Source organism: Mustela nivalis, assembly GCF_964662115.1.
Source record: "Mustela nivalis genome assembly, chromosome: 14".
In the NCBI taxonomy this organism is placed as follows: domain Eukaryota; kingdom Metazoa; phylum Chordata; class Mammalia; order Carnivora; family Mustelidae; genus Mustela; species Mustela nivalis.
In genome coordinates this window covers 35,576,321-35,596,653 of record NC_139033.1, presented here as the reverse complement: position 1 = coordinate 35,596,653, position 20,333 = coordinate 35,576,321, and the positions used below count along the sequence as shown (strand labels likewise).

Genomic DNA, 20,333 nt, shown 5'->3' with positions numbered 1-20,333 from the left:
TTAAATCAGTAGCCTTGGGGGAAAACAGATAGCCCTCTATAATATGGATGGGTCTTACCTAACTTGTTGAAGGCCTTATAGAAAAAGACTGACCTCTCCCACCTGAGAAGGAATTCTGCCTACCATCTACATTTGGATTCTGCAACTTGGCCCTGTCTCCAGCCTGCTGGCCTAGCCCATCAGATTTTAGACTTGGAAGTCTCCACTACTGTTTGAGTTCATTCTTTAAAACCTTTCAATAGATAGATGGATACATAAGTGGGTCAATCTATATGGATTCATATGTACACACATTCTCTTGGTTTGTCTCCGGGGAGAACCATGACTAATGGAGACAGGTAAAAATTAGATGGGAATTATGTAAAGCTCTAGGCTCTTAGTATACAGGTTGGTGCACCAGGGTCAACCAATGAAGAGCTGTGATTGCCCCATACCGCCAGGTTCTGATGCCAGCTGCTTGACCATGGGCACATGTCTACATTTTCTGAGATACTCCCTCCCTGAGAAAGGGAAAAATAAAATCATGTACTTATTAATAAGGGTGAAATGAGATATGGATACAAAACAATTCTCACTTTGTCATAAATACTATGACTACAAGAGGGTCACATAGAGTTAAGCCTCCTGACTTCCGGGGCAGGCACTACTCTTTTCACTGCCTCTGGAAACCTATGGAAGTGTCCCCTCCTTTGTCTTAGATGACAGCCAAACTGACCCTACGTTGAACCTTAAGAGGATGAACACTTGTTTCTGAACTTGAATTAGAGTTCTGATTCTGGCGGAAAGGATTGTCACATTATTGTATTAGGTGCTACGATCGATCATTTTGAAGCAGCTGCCACCTCATTCATTTGAGCTGATGTTATTCTCCTCATCCCTGTGGTCAGGAGGCTTCAAGAAATGCCATGCATGCCATAGGACACTACTCTTCCGAGGGACCCACACCTTCTCCTGCATTCCCAGGAGGCCATGCTGGGAGGCTCCATGTGTGCACTTGACCCAGCAGGCACCCTTGTTCCCATCGTAATGTGATATATTGGTCTGAATACCTGGGTGCTGCTGTGTTAGGCGCCATCCAGAAGGAGCATAAGAGAGATGAATTGATGTACCTTGATTTGATAAGCCAAATCAGATTAAACTAATAGCATTTCAGAGACAATCCTGAATAATATTTTCCTTAGGAACGCACTACCAAACTCAGTTGCAACTTTGTCTGGCTAGAGTTGAGAGGCCATGGCCTGGAGAAGAGGGGGTGACGATTTAGAGATAATTGTACTTCTGTCAGAGTCTAGGAAGTGCTGGGCATCAGAGAAATCATTTAATTCTTCCGGCCTCAGTGTTCACATTTATAAAATGGTATATCCTTGGGCATCTGGGAAGGTCACAGGAGTGAAGGTACAGACTACCAGGCACAATGCCTAGAACATAATAGCTGCTCACTAAACGTTAGCTGTTAGGTACATGATTATCTCCTCAGGGGAGCTAAATAGCCTGGGGCATTAGGTTAGGCACTGAACAGGGAAATTATGCTATCTTGAAACTCATAATGTAAGATAAAAATTAGCCTGCCCTGGGGTCCCTGGGTGGCTCAGTCAGTTGGGCATCTGCTTTTGGTTCAGGTCCTGATCATGGAGTCCTGGGATCCAGTCCCAACCTGGGCTCCCTGCTTGGTGGGGAGTCTGCTTCTCCCTCCCTCCCTCACCGCAGCCCATGTGTATACACTCTCTCCTTCTCAAATAAATAGAATTTTTTAAAAAATTAGCTTGCCCTAATTATATTTCTCCATCATTAAAATGAAAATAAATAAGCTGTTGCCAGTCGATAAACACAACATGACCTCATTCAATCCTCTTAACACCAACTCAATTTATAGACGAAGAGATAAGGATGTGGCTGGCCTGAGGTCACATAGTTGCTCCCGCGTGGCTGAGGCCCGATTAGAACCCACGCACATGCGGCACACAAGTACGCTGTTCCCGGCCTTTTCCCTTCCAGGATATCTTCTTTTGCTCTGTCCCAGGCCTGGAAATCTCGTGTAAATGACCCGTCACAGCCAACAGAGCCCCTCAGCCTGAAGCAGGGACTCCCAACCTGGGCAATGATGGGCCACGATAGAGATGGGCTCCGTTTCCATATTTCAAGAAGTTGTCTTAAAAATGTACATTTACACTTGAAGAAGCTGAGAAGATTAACAGGAAGTCAATGTTCCACTGATTGAAGCTGGCATTACATTGATCCTGTGTGGTAATACCACTTACTTCAACATGATTGGAAATTTCTCATGGACAGTTCCTTAGGTCTTTGATGAGTGAAAATGGGAAATCTAAGCAATATGGTGTTTTGCAATAAAAAGCCCACCAAAGCCTGAGTTCCATGGGAGAAATTAATTTTAAAATTGTCCACAGCAATGAAATGTCTGGAAGTCACTGATCTAAAAGGAAAAGCACAAATCATGGAATAGCAGGCACAAGACAGTGTATACCAGAGCATCTGGGGAGAAGGGTCATGGTGTAGGGGACATTAGGTGCCCATCTGCTCATGCCTTCTTTTCAAGGAACACTGCCCTGCCCCCAGCCCCATGGAGTGGACACTGCCACATACGTCCCCCTGTGTTCCTAACCCCCGATGAGGGTTGATGGCACATTCTGGACTCATTCTTCTATGAGCTGCGCGGCTGGGTAAACATAATGAGCTGAGTGGATCGTGTTTCTCCCTTGGAAATCAGGAATTAGGAAACTGAGAGATGGAGGCAGTTTCCAGCAGACGTAGGATGCAGGAGGCCACATGAGAAGTAGTCTCCTATAGCAGGTGCTGGGGGAGACAACTCTCAGCACGTGGATGTTGTGTGGGAATGGAAACCCATGAGTGGGCAGGGAAGCCAGTCCAGAGTGTGGAGAATGGAGCAGGTGTGGACAAGAGGAAATAGTTCATGGGCAGTGACTCAAGGGGAGATGGAGGCCAATCCTAGCTCCTATAAGACTCAGATGTATACTTCATCCCCTGTGGAGTAGAGAACCTGCTGGGGGTAATAGCCATGGAGTTTCCTGGAAAATGCCACATGGGAGTAGAGAGAATAAGGGCACGTGGGGGTGTGGCCCTGGAAGTCTCCCACAGGAATGCCAAGTTAAAAATGAATGAACGCCATTCTGTTGGCCAGATTATTTTGCTGGATATCACTTTTTGTCTCTCTTTTCCCTCTTTTCTCTGTACTGTGATGAACTGTGGAGGGCCGGTCTCATTACTGCTTCCTGCCTCCACCCTCCCACCACTGTCTCTTCTGGGAAAGAGCTCCTGTGCCCTAGACTTTGGGCATGGCCATATGACTTGCTTTGGCCAATGGCATAAGAGGTAGGCAAACAAGGGGTAAGTTCTAAGTCTAGGCATTAAGAGAGCTCACGTGTTATATCTCTGCCATCGTCAGGAGAAGAGAGAGCTCTGGCCAGCCCAGTGGTTTCAGCAGGGGGAGAGAAACCTGGAGCAGACTTCAACCCAACCTAGGTCAGGAGTCAAGAACCAGCAGAGCTGACATGAGAGCCGCTCATGTCAGAGCTGACATGAGGGCCACCCTAGCCCATCCTCACACACATGAAAAATTAATGTCACTGAAATGTTGTGCCCCTCTGTCACATAAAACTTTTGTGAACATAGCAAAATGGTAAGATCCATTTAGAAAGATTAGATTAAGTGTTCCTAATTTCCCACAGTGATAATAGAGTCTAGCACCCCATGGAGCCTAAAGGGTGCTGGCTACAGGAGACCACAAGAGGCTCCCTAAGGGATATAGATCTTTGGGATAGAGGGACCTGGGCTACAGGTCCGGTCTTTCCTGTCTATGAAGAGATTTCCCTCTGTGCCAGCCTTGTAGAAGTCCATCTTACTTTATTAAATACAATTGGTAAGACTCTCCTTGTGCCTGAGGTACACTAGGCTGGTTTTGGTAGCTGTCCACAGAGGGATAATCTGAGCCAGACACCTGACTATCAAGGCCACAACTCCCAGTCTCTCTTACACTTACCTGTGGCCTTGTAGCTGCCTTGCTTACTAATGAAATAGGAGAGGAAGAGGTAAGTGCTACATTTGCCCGTGTATTAAGAGAGGGGGCATGCCTCCTCACTTTCCCCTTCTAGTCCAGGACTAGAACAGTCCTAATGAAGTGTGGTCCCCCATCAGCTGCTCATCGTTGGACCTTTTTTTTGCTCTTCTACACCGTGCTAAAGAACTTGTGCCAGAATGCAAAACATCTAGCTTAATGGACACTTTCTTTTTCCCGTAGTAAGATGTTCTCGATGAGGGGAACAGGGCATTGATTTCCATTTTGGTACATGCCCCTTATCTCCTCATGGAAGAGCCCTTTGAGGAGAGGCACATTAGGGAATGGCAGAGGCACAGGTTGGAATGAAGCTGGGTTCTGGAATATCCATGTGGCTGGAACAGCTACTTTCTGACTGAGAACATCTGCCCTGGACATTAACAAGCAAGAGACACAGATGGGTCTGTGTTTGAATGTGGCATCACATCGTGAGACTTCTTTCTCAGGGGAGTTTAGCTTTCCCCTAAGTCAGTGGGGTTAATCATCTCTACCTGGCAGGGCTGTGTGAAGATTTTAAAAGGTATAGACAAGGGGCACCTGGGTGACTCAGACCATTAATGGTCTGCCTCTGGCTCGGGCCATGATCTCAGGGTCTTGGGATCAAGTCCGGCCTTGGGCTCCATGCTCAGCGGGGAGCCTGCTTCTCCTCTCCTTCTGTCTGCTGTTCCTCCTCCTCTCCCTCTCTCTCTCTCTCTCTCTGTCTGACAAATAAAATTTAAAAATCTTCAAAAATAAATAAAAAGTAAAAGGCATGGAAGAGTTTATTCGGGTATGATCTCCTTGGGCTCTTCAATACTGGCTGAATCGAACATGCTATGGTTTCTTTCTCTAGCTGGTAACCTTTCTGGTGGGGGGTTTGGACTCAGGCTCCTGTATCTGCAGGTCAACGCATCCATTCCCATCTATGGAGTCTCTTCTCGGGGCCGAGGACTGGGCTAGGCACTGTGGACGCAGCCCTGAGCAAGACTGACACAGTCACTGCCCTTATGGGGTGCCAAAGCAAGTCACAGGTCCACCCCAAGACCGGGTACAGACAGCCGGTGTGCTGGGATGCTTACAGGAAGATCAGGAGTGGATACAGGGGCCCAGGTATTTCTCGACCTCCAAGAGACCCAAGCAACAGTGGTTTGCCTGAATTAGCAGATGTGTTGCCCCTGTGGTACAACTCTTCCCACACTTTAATGTACTTATAGTGGTTTTTACAAGGTCTCACAGGGGCAAAGCATCCTTTAAAGATCCTAAAATAATCTTGATTAAACAAAGAGAAGGAACATTTTTCAACAACTTAATCTGTGAAGATGAAGGTTGAATGCTCCTCCAAAGACCCAAGATCATAGAAAGCATTGAGACCTGACCCTTTCTCAGGTCCATTATTCAGGTATCAGATACATATTGAACATATTGAACATGACTGTGATCCAGGTTCTCTACAGGAACACAGCAGGACAAGACCAATAGAAGTTCATGGCCAGGGGTGCCTGGGTGGCTCAGTGGGTTAAGCCTCTGCCTTCAGCTCAGGGCATGATCTCAGGGTCCTGGGATCGAGCCCGGCATTGGGCTCTCTGCCTGCTCCCCCTCCTCTCTCTCTGCCTGCTGCTCTGTCTACTTGTGATCTCTGTCTGACAAATAAATAAATAAAATCTTAAAAAAAAAAAGTTCAAGGCCAAGTGGGAAGCAGTAAATCTATGGACAATCCCCTGGCAGTGGAGAGTCTGCTTACTGACGGGATGGGTGCAGAGGCTGGAAACCCAGGCCACATGGAGTCAAGGCCAAGTGTGGACTTTTCTTCCTGATGGTCATTTGGGCGGTTCCCTCAGGAGATCAGTACTGCACTTCTGTGGCTAATAAAGCGATCTTGAAATTAGCATTTTTTAGTACCTTAGAGCTAGACATACTCTTCCAAGCCCAAGGACAGTTACTCGTGCAATGTGCCCATGGAACCATCTCGGAATGGCACAAATGTAGTGAATCACCAGCTATGCAGGGAAAAATGTAGAATTTCAGCTTCTACAGTATCAACACCAGAGCTGACAAGGAACACCAGGGACCCATCAGGGACCTATCAGGGACCCGCCAGGGAGACAGGTCACCAGCCCTGTAGGAGCACGCAAACACGCCCCCAGCGCTGCCTAAACGTGGGCAACAGCATCCCCCAGCTTGTTTATCGTTGTATTGCTATGATGCCCACCTCCTTCGTGTCCGCATTGGGAACCTCGGGAGTTGGGCCCTCGACCATTCTTCACACCTGAGAACAGACGGAGCAGAGGAAAGCTGAGCGGCTCTAGAGACGCGTGTGAGTAGCAGTTTAGGGACGGTGTGAGCTTTCTGGTAGACGCCGCCTAGGGAAATCTGCACAAAAGCAGCTTCTTGGTGGAAGCAATATGCTTAGGAAAGGGGCCAGGTGTATAATAAAATCCTTGTTAGTTCTGTTCACACAACATATCCTCCCCGCCACGACCAGCATCTCATCAGACCAGTGGCCCAGGGCATCTCCGAACTGCCCTTTCAGGGGTGGGATGAGGCTATGAGTGGTGGTGGTGGTGGTGGTGAGAAGGCGGGGCGGGGGGGGGGGGTCTGTGTGTAAGAGGGACCTGGGGGTCTGGACGTCTGTGGGCTGGGACCTTGAGGCCTTGAGGAGGGAGGTGGTCCACCGAGTGGGGAGGGTGTGAGAATGCCAAGTCCCTTGCTATCCTGGTTCCAACCGCCTCCAGCAAAGCCCAGCCTGAGGGCGTCTTCCTCTGGGCTTCTCCCCCACCCGCCCCGCCCCGGGATCCGGCTGGCCGCGGGGTCTCCACTGCCCCTCGCAGGATCCGAAGGCGGCTCACCCGGCAGAACCCCGGGGTGCAATGGTGCTGGAGCGAAGGCGTCGAGGACGGGCAGAATTAATCCAGCGGGGCCCGGACGGACAGGATTACGAGGGCAGGTCGAGAGGGGCCGTGGGCGCAGCCTTTCCCCTCCCTCGGCCGGAAGATGGATGATTTTCGGGGACTGCTGTCCCAGCGCCGCAGGGAGACGTCAGAGCGCTCGGGGCGGCGGGAGAAGAGCCCCCCGGCCCGTCCTCCGCCCCCCCCGTCCCCCCCGCCGGGGCTGCCTTATAAAGTGCGGGGCTTGTGGAGGCGGCGGCGGCAGCGGCGCGGGCGCAGCGGCGGCGCTCTCCGAGTCCGGGTCCTCGCGCCACTGCTCCGCGGGGACAGCGCGCTCCGCCGGCCTCACCGCGCGCTCCAAGGGCTTCCCGCCGGGACCATGCACGGCCGCGAGCTCCCTCTGGTCCTGCTGGCGCTGGTCCTCTGCCAGGCGCCCCGGGGGCCGGCCGCCCCGGTGCCGGCGGGCGCGGGGACCGTGCTGGACAAGATGTACCCGCGTGGCAACCACTGGGCGGTGGGTGAGTGTCCCGCGCGCTCCAGTCCTCGGCGGGACCCCAGCCCTGGGCCGCCACCTCTGCACTCGGCTCTCCCCAAGCTCCACGCCGCCCCCCGCGCCCCCACCCCCTTGCCGATCCCCCGAGGCCGTCGGTCCCCGAGCAGCCTCAGCCTGCGTCGTGGTCCTTTCCCTCTCGCCTCCCTCTTCGCGCGGGCGCCCGGGCCGGCTCTCCCAACAGGCCGACCTGGCCTCTCAACTACCCCGCGCCTCCTCTTATCCTGAGGGTAGCCTTGTCTCGCACGGTTCTGTCCTTGAACGACGTAGGGAACCAGGTCCCCGAGCGCGTCCCTGAGCCCCGGGATTCCGACCCCCAGGAGCCGGACGCGGGCTGCGCCCCGGGCGCCGCGCAAAGCCACAGGTGTGGGAGCGCGTCCTGGGGTCCCGGGTTTCTCGGCGAGCGCTCCCGGGATGCCGCCCCTTGTCTGCGGCTCTCCTGACTTCCCTCAGTCCTTCCGCCACGGTGGCGATTTCCTCTCCCCTGCCCTTTGGCCCAGCCCTCCCTCCTTCCCTCTCGCAGGCTCCGGGAGCGGGTCTCCACGCCGACCCCGGCCTCTCCGTCCCCGAGACCCCGCAGTCCTCCGTCTCTCTAGATCTGCGGCTTCCCTCTGCCCACACGTGCCGGCCTCCAGGCCGGGCCCCGGAACCCCAGCGGCGGTGGGGAGGGCGGTGGGGCGGCCGGCGGGGCGCAACCCCACAGCTTTCCCGCACCTGGCGGGAGGGCAGCGCCCACCCATCGTCACCCCGGGGCTCTGCCCCGCGCCCAGCATGGCCTCTGTCTGGCGGATGCCAAGCTTCCTGCTGCCTCCGAAGCCTCCCAGGTAGCCAGTTACCGCGGCCCCAACACTTCCCAGAAGCTGGTCGACCCCAAAGAGATTTAAGGGGTAGTGGTGCTGGTGCGGGTGGTGTTCCTTTCACTGTTCCCTTAGCCAGCTACTCAGAATGGGGGAGGGTGTGTTGGAAAGATCCTTGCTAATCCGAATACCAGCCGAGTCCAGATGGTGTGAGGACCGGGACGCATTCATGGGAAGAGGGGAGGCTGAACGGTCACGGCCTCAGCTCCTCTGTGTCGCGTATCCTCTGGGAGAGAAATCCAGAACTCGGGGTTGCCAACAGGATAGTCTCCATTGCCGCTGGAGGAATCCTTTGCCTAGTCCTGGCGGCCTCAGGGATGAAGGTATTTGTGATCTGTGAGGGGACACTGGGAACACCGAGAGAAGAGGCTCGGTGGGGTGAAGAGGAAAAACCCCGCCCTCAAAGGGAGAAGGATATTTACAAGGCATTCCAAAGCCGAACCTGAAATTCACGCTTTGAAAGGACTTCTGGGAATTTAGACCAAGTGGTCATTGTCCACTCTGGCCACCAGCCAGTGGGCTGAAAGGTGGAATGAAAGTCCCAGATTTCCAACCTCTTTTCTCTCATCCGTATTTTTGGATTAAAAAGGCTTATTAGTAGGCAACTCTTAGAGGCCAAAAGCAGGACCCCTAGAATCTGGGCCCCTAGAATCACGTTTCTGAGGCAACCCCACCTTGATTGCTCTAGTTTCCCAAAGCGCCTGTCCCGGGGTGTTCCGGGGGTCTGGCATTGAAACACCCAGCATGGTGATGCTTGGGTATTCCTCATCCAAGAGCACACCAACCAGTGGCAACCTCCAATTTTCTTTTCCTATGTGTTCTCGAATATACTCTTTTCCCTTTTTCTCTCTTGGCCGGCTGTGCAGAGTTGATGGAGAACAAGAGACCGAGGGAGGTGAAGTAGAAAATCACAGTTGGGTCTAAAATAACATGTGATTGAGAAAAAGTTTGCTTTGGGGAGACGTGCTCTCTGTAGGAATCGGAGCGCTCTTAAGCAGGAACGATGTTGTTAGATTTTAAATTTAGCCTTCCACTCTCCTAAGTAAATGCCTGTCCTCCTCAATCACTGAAGACGTGCAGTTTAGTTTTAATTATATCAAACCAAAGCTACATATTGCTGTCCATGAGGAAGCTGTCAGCACAAATTTGCAGGTTTGTTAAAGGAATTGCTTCTTGCAGCTGAGAGAAGCATGGCGTGGCAGTGGAAAGCAAGTCAACAGATGGAAAACTTAAATTCTTGTCTGGCTTGACGTTTCTGGAAATGTTTTGTTTGTGCAAAATATAGGTATGAAAATACAGGTCAACGCTGCTACTGTTAACTTGCCTCTGCTCCCACGAAATGCTCCTGGTCATGGCTCTAACATTGATGTCACGAATGTCCTGGAAGGTTGAATTCTGGAACACTGATGCTCAGCTGTAGAATGGCTTTCCATGGGAGTGCTGTCCCAGAAAGGGTGAAATGTGGTGTAGGGATCACTCTAGGAAAATTAGCTCTCAGAAGTGCTGGACACTCTATGTCTTAATGGAGATTTCCCCAAGTTGGGGTGATCTTCACATTTGGAGTTCAAGAAAATTCATTTATGTTTCAAGCCTGCTGTGGTGGTGGTATTTTTACATGATTAAAAGGGGCGGAAGCTTTTATTTAATTAATTAATTTTTAAAAAACTTCTGGGCAAGGTTTTATTTTTATCAAGGGCCTGTCTTTTGTCTATGCTGAGATCTCTATCACTATGATACGGACACATAACAAACGATGATGGGAGAAGTGGAAGTGGGCATCCGCGTTGCCATGGAAACGATCATTTGGTGGGTAGTGGCCAGCTCCAAAGTGAAAATGAAATAGGACCCAGGCAGTGTGTTTCTTGGGATATTAGAGATGATGCACTTCCCTTAATGACCAGGGTTTGGACCTGGGGCTGGGGCCGGACCACCACCCACCCACCCAATATGCAGAACTGTATGCTGTCACGAGGAGCTATATTAAATCAATCACAGAATGGAGGGTTACTTCGTCTTCCCGTTTTACAAAAGTCCGCCAAATTATTCAGGCGTGACAAAAAATGGAGTTTTCATTTGTAAAAACATCTCCATTGTCCCTCTGCGTAATTGGCCATAGCATCTTTCTCATTTCTAGTATCCTAACTAGATGACAGCGGTGAGGGAGGGTAGGAGCGACTGAGGTCATTACTGGAGCATCGGGTTCTAATCCTACTTTCCCATTGTCATGATTCAGTTTCCTCCATACAAATAAATCCAAATCCCTCACTGCTTCCTGGAAAGGTGCACCTCATGATCATCACTATGACTAAAAGCCAGGGTATTTCTCAGATATCCGGACACCAACGTGACCAAGCAGATAACGAAGAGCCAGTCCTTCGGGAGTCCGATCCTTCAGTTGGGACTGTGTCCTTAGTGAGGTCTTGGAATTGTATGAGATGTCATGTCATAAATGACTTGCCAGGTCCTCACTCACACTGCAAGGGAGTAAAACCTCATGTTAAGGCTCTCCAATGCCCACAGAATAAATTTTTCTGAGTCACATCATGAGTCATGGTACACTGGTATATGACCCCTACTTCTTTTGATAACATCAAGAGACGCTTTTGCAGACCTTACCCTTATTTCCAGATCCCAGAGTGATTCCTACCTGCCTTATATTTTTAGGAAGTTCCAAGACCCTTCCAAATGGTATAGCCTAGTAGAGTCCAGTCTGTGAGCTCATTTTAATCCTAGAATCTTTGCTGACACGTGTGTGGCCTTTGGCAAGCCTCATTTGCATTGAACTCCTTGTGGAGTAGATCAAAGGAAGCATCCTATAAACACACACCAACAGTAAAGTCACGGGGAAGCCTCTCTGCCGTTTTAAGTGGTTGAGGTCTGGCAAACATTATCCCCACAAAGTTTGCCTTAAAGACTTCTAATGCCAGACAACATCGGAACCACAAAGAGCTTTCCTTGTGAGCTTTAAATTGAACACATCATAGTTTTACTAGTATTAGGAGTCTAAAAATACTGTAAAATCCAATTGCTGAGAGATGGGGAAGAAAAACATGGAGGAAAGTAAATAAGATAACATGGGTATTATCAGCAAGGGGCTAAGGTGTTAAGAATGCAGACCTTGGACTCCATTCCCACTTCTGACCCTGTGGCTAGCCCCACTTGCATACGTGGATTTCTCCATTAATGGCCTGGCCTCCCAAGTTTGTTTGTTTGTTTGTTTGTTTGTTTGTTTTTTAATTTATTTGACAGACAGAGATCACAAGTAGGCAGAGAGGCAGGCAGAGAGTGGAGGAAGCAGGGTCCCTGCTGAACAGAGAACCCGATGCGGGGCTCGATCCCAGGATCCTGAGATCATGACCTGAGCTGAAAGCAGAGAATTTATCCCACTGAGCCACCCAGGTGCCCCTCACATGGCAACTTTTGTTCATTTTTATGGCAAGTCCTCATCCCTGGAACCATTGGTAGTCTTTCACTGGCCCTTTTAGATATCTAGGTGAAAATTCTGCATTTATGTGGCTGAGAAGGGCTGCTCAGAACTTGTTTTCACCTTTTTCTCATTGTTTACTCAACAAACGAATTTCTAGATGACAACTCCTAGATGCAGTCTCTGCCAAAATTCTAAGAAAGTTGAAATGAAAAATTCCATTGGTACATTTGTATTAGAGCCCAGAGGAAACCAACGTCTTTTTTAATCGCAACGAAGAAAAGCACCAAAGCTCTTCTTTTCAGCAACAATTGAGAAGTGACTCAGGGCGATGTTTAACCTCCATTATTCAACTGGGAGTACAATTGGTGACAGCACTGTCCTTATGGAAGGCTCCTTAGGTTGCCTCTAGTCCGACCTGTTCATTGTAGAGTTGAGAAAACGGAGGACTGGGGATGCTCAACCCTTGGCCGAGGTCACCTAGCTGGTTAACTGAAGTGCTGGGAGCAAACCTAGGGCTCTTGAGCTGTCGCTGTAGATTGTGTCCAGCTAGTTGCACATTCTGAACAGGGAGCAAAAGATGTCCGTCATTTATGAACAAGCATCTGATCATAAAATGCTGCACTTTATTCTGCATTTTGGACGAAGTGATGGACACCGAATTGGTGTCCTCTGAAACGTCTTCTTGGTTGGGTCCCCTGCGCTCCACGGGTGGTAGTCTGTTCTTGTGTTTGTTTTCACAGGGCACTTAATGGGGAAGAAGAGCACCGGAGAGTCCCCATCTGTTGATGAGGGAGGGAGCCTGGAGCAGCAGCTGCAGGAGCACCTTTGGTGGGAAGAAGCTGCGAGGAATTTGCTGAATCTCCTGGAGGCAAAGGGCACAGGAAGTCATCAGTCACCTCAAAGGGCACCCCTGGGCATTCGCCCGTTGGCTTGGGATTACCAGGATGACAGCAACTTTAACGTCCTAGGTTCAGAACCTAAAGGTATAAGGTACTGGGTGGGAGGTGGAGGTGTTGGGAGACAGTTGGAAGGAGGTTAGTTTCGAACCCAGAGGAATAAAATTGTTTATGGTGCGAACTTTAGAACCATTTAATTAGGCGGACACCAATTCACGCTGAGCAATGAGTAGATACTTCCTGTGTGATTTCCCTTCAACAGAATAGATGGTTTTTCCACTCAGAGAATCGAAGCGGTGTTGGTTCCAAACCCCAATTAGTTTTATCAGTCATCATGCTTATTAGCGATTATGCAGTGGTGGGATTCTCCCAGAATATTTAAGGGAGGCTGGACATGATTTGAGTCAACCCCTATGTTTCATTGTTGGCTTTAAATTTTAATTAGCAAACAGTGCAATATTGCTTTCAGGAGTAGAGTTTAGTGATTCATCATTTACATAACACCCAGTGCTCGTCACAGCAAATGCCCTCCTTAATCCCCAATCCTCCGTCTAGCCTCTCCCCTACCCACCTCCCTTCATCAACCCTCGGTTTGTTCCCTATCATTAAGAGTCTTTTATGGTTGGTTTCTCTCTCTCCTTTTCCCCCCATTCCCATATGTTCATCCCTTTGGTTTCTTAAATTCCCCATGTGAATGAAATCATATGGTATTTGTCTCTGACTAACTTATCTCACTTAGCAGAATAGACTCTAGCTCCATCCACGTGGTTGCAAATAGCAAGATTTCATTCTTTTTGATGGCTGAATAACATTCCACTGTGTATACCACATCTTCTTTATCTGTTCATCACTTGATGGATGTTTGGGCTCTTCCTATAGTTGGCCGTTGTTGAGAAGGCTGCTATAAACATCGGGATGCATGTGCCCCTTCAAGTCTGTATTTTTGTATCCTTTGGATAAATACCTAGTAGAGCGATTGCTGGTGGTAGGGTAGCTCTATTTTTAACTTTTTGAGGAAACTCCATATGGTTTTCCAGGGTGGTTACACCAGTTCACATTCCCACCAATAGTGCAAGAGGGTTCCCATTTCTCCATAGCCTTGCCAACACCTGTTGTTTCTTATGTTAATTTTAACCATTGTGACATGTGTGAGGTGGTATCTCATCGTGGTTTGATTTGTATTTCCCTGCTGCTGAGTGATGTTGAGCATCTTTTCATGTGTCTGTTGGCCATCTGGATGTATTCTTTGGAAAAAGTATCTATTCGTGTCTTCTGTCCATTTCTTAACGGGATTATTTGGGTTTTGGGTGTTCCTTTTGATAAATTCTTCATAGGTTTTGGATACTAGCTCTTTATCAAATATGTCATTTGGAAATACCATCTCCCATTCCTAGGCTGCCTTTTAGTTGTGTTGATTGTTTCCTTCACTGTGCAGAAGCTTTTTATCTTGATGAAGTCCCAATAGTTCATTTTTGCTTTGGTTTCCCTCGCCTCCAGCAACTTGCCCTGCGTTTGTTTTTCATGAGTAAGGGGCTATTCACATATGCTTTTAGAAGAGAGCACTCTGGGGGTGCCTGGATGGCTCAGTCGGTTAAGCGTCTGCCTTCAGTTCAGGTCATGATCCCAGGGTCCTGGGATTGAGTCCTACCTCGGGCTCCTTGCTCAGTGAGGAGCCTGCTTCTCCCTCTCCCTCTGCTGCTCCCCCCACTTGTGCTCTCTCTCTATCAAATAAATAAATAAAACCTTTTTTTAGAGAGATTTGATTTATTTAATTGTCAGAGAGAGAGAGCACAAGCAGGGGGAGCAGCAGGCAGAGGGAGAAGCAGGCTCCCTGTTGAGCAAAGAGTCCGATGTGGAACTCGAACCCAGAACCCTGGGATCCTGACCTGAGCTGAAGGCTGATGTTTAACCGACTGAGCCACCAGGTGTCCCGAAATAAATAAAATCTTAAAAAAAAAAAAAGAAAAGAAAAGAAAAGAAAGAAAGAAAAAGAGAGCACTCTGGTCTTGGTGAACATAGCTAATCAACTGATTTGTCCTGTGTATGCTCTGGTAGAAGAGTTATTATGTAGAAGAGAGGAATTAAACCGAAAACGAAGTGATTCTCGTTAACCTTAAAGTATGAAGGTGAAATTTATATAAAAAGCAAAAACAATCATCACAATTCTAGTAAGACTAAGGATAGCTACTTTTGTTGAGGGATGACCATAATCCAAGCACTGGGCAAAGCAGTTTACCTTCACCATTTCTGTGCATGCTCACAGCAGTCGTGGAGGAAGATTCAAGAAAATTCGATTACTCTCTCTCTCACACACATAGCTTTTCACTAGTGAGAGCAGAGCAGGAGCCCACGCCAGCTCCGTGGAGAGTCGGCTGCCACGTGAAGCATCTGCTGGGGAATGGAGGTCCTCATGGACAATAATAATACTCTGTTTCACTCACAGAGCTTGGGGAGCTGGCCCGTTCTCTCGTTCCTGGTGATCAGCTCTTCGATTGATGCCCCCTTTGCAGAGGTTCAGGGCTGGTTTTGCCAAGCCTCAGCCGGCTTCTCTGGAGGGAGGCTCTGTGTTTCACCGCGCTTTGGTCTACTGTGGATTGTCTCACGGCGCTTTTGGTCTACTGTGGATTTTCGATGCTAAACACAAATGGAAAGTTCTCTTGTTGCATTAAGCCCCTAGGGAGGAGATCTCTAGTAGCCTTCATTCAGAAAGAAAATCTGGATTAAACCCTCCGATGCAGAAAAAAGCTGCCACTTTGTACAAAGCCCCGAGCCATTCTCTTGCCCCTGCCAGTACTCCTGGGGTCACAACCAGCTCCCTTCTTTGTTGGTGGCTTCCTGGGCCCTGAGGGCTCTGGGAATTTGGGATGGACTTCCCAGCCCCTGGCCTTTTCTTGGTCAGGTGACTTGCTGGCCTTGCTGTGGGGGGATGTCCAAGAGCAACGCCTTCTCCTTTGTGTGAGGGGTAACCCCGGTGGATTGCCCCCACAAAATCCCTAACGCGGTTTTACAAACACTGAAATGGACTTAGGCTCGCAGTTCATTGCCCTTTGGAGTGAAATTTCAGTATCCACTTTGAATTGCTTTATTCCCCCAACCCTGGCTCTGCATAACCTTGGAATGTTTTTTTTTTTTTTTAATTCAGTTCCTGTAGCACCTGAGTGGCTCAGTTGGTTAAGCGACTGACCCTTGATTTTGGCTCAGATCATGATCTCAGGGTCCTGGGATCAAGCTCCCCATCCAGTTCCCCTCGGGCTCTGTGTTCAGTGGGGGGTCTGTTGAGATTCTCTCTCCCTCTGCCTCTCTCGCTCTCTCAAATAAATAAATATTTTTAAGTTTTTATTTATTTATTTGAGAGAGAGTCAGCGAGCGAGAGAGAGCGCGAGCACACAAGCTAGGGGAGGGGCAGAGGGAGAGAGGGAGAAGCAGGTTCCCTGCTGAGCAGGGACCCACCGCCCCTCCATCCCCCACCCCCATTCCCCCGGTACCAGGGGGCTCGATCCCAGGACTCTGGGATCATAACCTGAGCTGAAGGTAGACCCTTAACTGACTGAGCCACCCGGGCACCCCTAAATCTTTTTGAAGAATAAAGATTCAGCTCCTTCCTTAAAAATCAGAATGTTCCTGTCATATTCAGAAGACTATTCTGTAAGCTGTGAAGCCAATTATGAAAGGACAGCCCCGTCTGAGTGCTCGTAGCATGGGGTGGATGGAGTGGGCAGTCACAGGCAATGTGTCCTGGGGACAATCTTTATCAGTGTTCATGTGACTCGGCGGGAGAAATGAAGTCATCTTTTTATAATCAGGCCTCGATTTTCTACTGTATCTTTTTATGTTTTGTGTTTCTTCTTTGTATAAGTTTACAAAGCCTATCCCATTCCATTCCTTTTTTTTTTTTTAATACTTTATTTGAGAGAAGGCGTGTGAGGTGGGGAGGGACAGAAAGAGCCTGGGAAGGAGATTCCCCGCCGAGCAGGGAGCCCGGTGCGGGGCTCCATCCCACCACCCTGAGATCTTGACCCGAGCTGAAACCAAGAGTTGGATGCCCAACTGACGGAGCCACCCGGGTACCCCGCATTTCGTTCCACCTTAGTCAAATAAAGAACTATTCAATGCACACATTGGTACCATTCTTTAGGATATATTTCCCAGCAATATGAAAAAAGTCAACAGTGAGCGTAGTTGTTGCATAGACCAAGAGTTTATCCCTCTTCTTGCTATGGAAATTCCGTCTTGGTGAAAGAATGTTGACAGGCAAATTGAAAACATCTTACAGTTTTCTTATTCACAAAGAGGGAGTACCCGGAGAATGGTTCTATTAGAAACCCAGATATCACTCGGCGTTAGAAAGAAGTTTAATAACTTAGCCGAGCATTGCCAGAAGTAGCAGCAGGAATTTTCAAAGGCTGAAGGACTTTTCTTAAAATTAAAAACTATCCACATATGCTCTCCTCTCCCATTTTAGTAATAAAACATGAAGTCCTGTTGCCAAATCTCCCAGAGCTGTAATCAGAAACTCTGAGCATTTTCCTATGTTTTGGTGGCAAAGATATTTACTTAAATTCAGAAAAGATTTGTGCAAATGTGCACTGAATCTGGACTACTGTATCATGGCAAACAAGCTCTGGAACATTATTAGCAATCACAGGCAATCATTTTCAAGGTTAACCTTCATCTTTTAATAGTACGCTTATCACACAAAATTAATGGAACTTTGACCCAATGGTTTCTTTCTTTCTTTCTTTTTTTAAAAAGATTTTATTTAGTTATTTGACAGGCAGAGATCACAAGTAGGCAGAGAGGCAGGCAGAGAGAGGAGAGGAAGCAGGCTCCCCGCGGAGCAGAGAGCCCGATGTGGGGCTCGATCCTGGAACACTGAGATCATGACCTGAGCCGAAGGCAGAGGCTTTAACCCACTGAGCCACCCAGGCGCCCCGACCCAATGGTTTATATCACACGAAATAGTGTTCAAACCAGCGCCAGGGCCTAATCTGTAATCCTAGATACGGCTGTGGATTGTCTTGAGTTTCAGTGAAGGTTGAAGTTGGCCTTTGGATTCCTTTTGTAATTTTGTCATAGACCATGGTTCTTTGCAGCCTTTTTTTTTTTTTTTTTTTTTTTTTTTTTTTACCCCGGTTACTTGGTGGACAGGAAGAAAGGGGCCCAGGGAGTGCACTGCAGAGGGTGTTATGGAAAGGAAGTAAGTGTGTGAGTTTGTCCTCAACTTTAAGGGATGGCTCCACTGTCCAATCAAATCAGTGCATAGAAAGGTTTTTTATCTGAATATGTAAAGGTCTCCAAAGGAAGTTCCGAATATAAGAAAAGTAGCAACATATAATTGAGAATAACTAAAAATGCCCCTTTTGCCCTAACAGTCACTATGAAGGACCAGAGTGAAGTCACCCCCACCTCAAATATAGCCCCCCCCCATAAAAGGTCCCTGCCTCCCACCTCCGTGTCCTCGATCTTTCTAGGCTACCAATCCCTTTTTTCCTTGTAGCTTTACTTCCATTCCCTTGAGCCAAACAGCTCAGAGTCAGTATTTTGAGCCAATGTGGGGGCTTCACGGATCCTCACCCACCTCTCCCACTGCCCTCCCTTTATGACCAGTGGCTCGTATTGCAAGATGGGCAGAAGCATCTTCAGGCAGGCTACCACTTTGTGGTGCAGCCCGGCACATGGAGGAAAGCAAAACTAATTACTCTGTGTGGGAATTGAACCCCAGGCCCTGGCCTCATTAACACCTGTTCAAAACAGTTGAGCAGGTAATAACTGGCCTGAGACTTTCAGTAATTCCTTTATTAGAAACAAGTGGCGGTTCTGGGCCACCGAGGCACCTGAAGGGGCAGAGAATCTTGGAAGGCATAATAAGGGTAATAAGCTTGAATCTGGTTGAATCTGGTTTTCTCATCTCAGCATATAAAGGGTGCTACATGGGAACAAAGACGTATTTTAACATTACAACTACTCATTCTTTCTTCAGTCCGAATGTGAACAGAAGCCACAGAGCAAGCCACAGTAAATTCAAAATTGGCGGAAATTCGGATTGGCCCCTGTTTCTGGGTTGCACACTACTACCCCTTGGCGTCATGGCTTCGTAATGTGCAATCGTGTGGTTCGTAAACTAGCTCTGATTTGTGCAATGGGGCATTGCCAACGTAAGCGAAGTAGGAATTGAGATTCCGTATTCGCTAATAATCCCCTTGCTCCGCTGACACTTTAGTAACAAATTCCTGACGATCATACATTTAATTTCCAACGTTGGTCAAAATAGACCTGAATAGTCATATCAGGAAACAAGTTAAGCTAATATGAATGAAAAGAACCAAACATTCAGTGGCTCTGGAAAGAGAGGAAGTCAGTTTTTCCCTCCCTCCCTCTCTCAGGACAGCTGTGAGCTATGGACATGCTCAGAATCACCGAGAGGATTTCTGGAAGCCCAGATCGCTGGGCTCCATCCCCAGAGTTTCCAATTCACTAGTCTGGGGTAGACCTGGAAATCTGCCTTTCTAATGAGCTCCCAGGTGTTGCCGATGGTTTGTTAGGAATGTATTTGCCTCTAGCAGTAGACTTCAGGATCGCTAACTATGTTTGCTCCCGTCTTTTTAATATTTTTTAAGTTGGCGGACTCTCTGCTCCAGGTCCTCAACGTGCAGGAAGGAACCCCCAGCTGAACTAACCTGGACAGCAACGTCCTCTCTCAACGAAGCAAAGCAAAACGCTAAGGAGACTGTGCTTTACGGGCGTCAGTTCTACTGGATCTTCAACAAGATTTCCTTTGTGCAAAAACACTTAACTATTCTTGTATCCTTCAGCCTTCACTAAATTTATGATTTTAAAGCAGCATCTTCTGTTTTGAATTTGTTAGCTGTGATTAACTGTCTCTAAAGTGTCTTCCAATTAATGCTCTTTACATCCAAGCTCTTTGTCAATTAGATTCCAGTTCCCAACCTCTTACCATTTACAATAAAAAACTTAAGCACATTGTCCAAAGGGCAGGCTGTCCTCTTATTTCAATTCCTAATGAAAGGATGTGGCAGAGGTTAACAAACAGCTTGTAATGAACTTGAGTGCTCCATGATGAAGGCAAGCTGGGTTTTTAACTCTCTCTCCTGAAGGCCACTTACTAAAAATCCTTGTAGTGACTTGCAGGCTTTCTAGAGGCCTCAACTAGAAGCTCATAGTCCCTTATCTCTACCATCGCATGGGCTAGGCCAAAGAGAGAGGATCACTCATCACTTAATAATTCCCATTTCTTTAGCCCTTACAATGACCAGGTATTTTGCCAATGTTATCAATATTTTCCTCCTCATGGGTTTATAAGCCGAGAATGAGCCTTCTCACTTACGAGATGGGAAAGAGCGTTAGAGAGGTCAGTGACTCGGCCAAGGTCACATAGTAGATGGAACTGGGATTCAAACATCCAAAGTCACCAGATGTTCTGTAACATTTAACGTTGTCCATGTCACCTCGTTTTTAACCTCCTTTTCAGTGTACTTAAGCCTAGCAAGTAGCGCTCTTTCTTCAAAATCTCACTGACAGTCTGGGAGGAAAGCGGCCCCCACAGGCAGAGTTAGTCAGCTGCACAACAAAAGAAGACGAATTCGAGAGATTCCCTTCCATTTCCAGAGAACGTGGCCTGGCGGCTGGTA

General features: G+C 48.3%; 1 protein-coding gene across 2 annotated transcripts; it reads left to right on the top strand.

Moving 5' to 3' along the window:
• Positions 1-7,019: 7,019 nt before the first annotated feature.
• GRP (gastrin releasing peptide) lies at positions 7,020-19,668 on the top strand. 2 transcript variants are annotated; one of them, XM_082698981.1, is made up of 3 exons: positions 7,020-7,472; positions 12,529-12,771; positions 19,323-19,668. In XM_082698981.1, the coding sequence occupies exons 1-3, from the start codon at positions 7,061-7,063 to the stop codon at positions 19,358-19,360; spliced, it is 693 nt and encodes a 230-aa protein (XP_082555107.1). In that variant the 5' UTR covers positions 7,020-7,060; the 3' UTR covers positions 19,361-19,668. The 2 variants fall into 2 exon arrangements, with proteins under 2 accessions (XP_082555107.1, XP_082555106.1); XM_082698980.1 differs by having other exon boundaries at positions 19,302-19,668.
• The last annotated feature ends 665 nt before the right edge of the window (positions 19,669-20,333 follow it).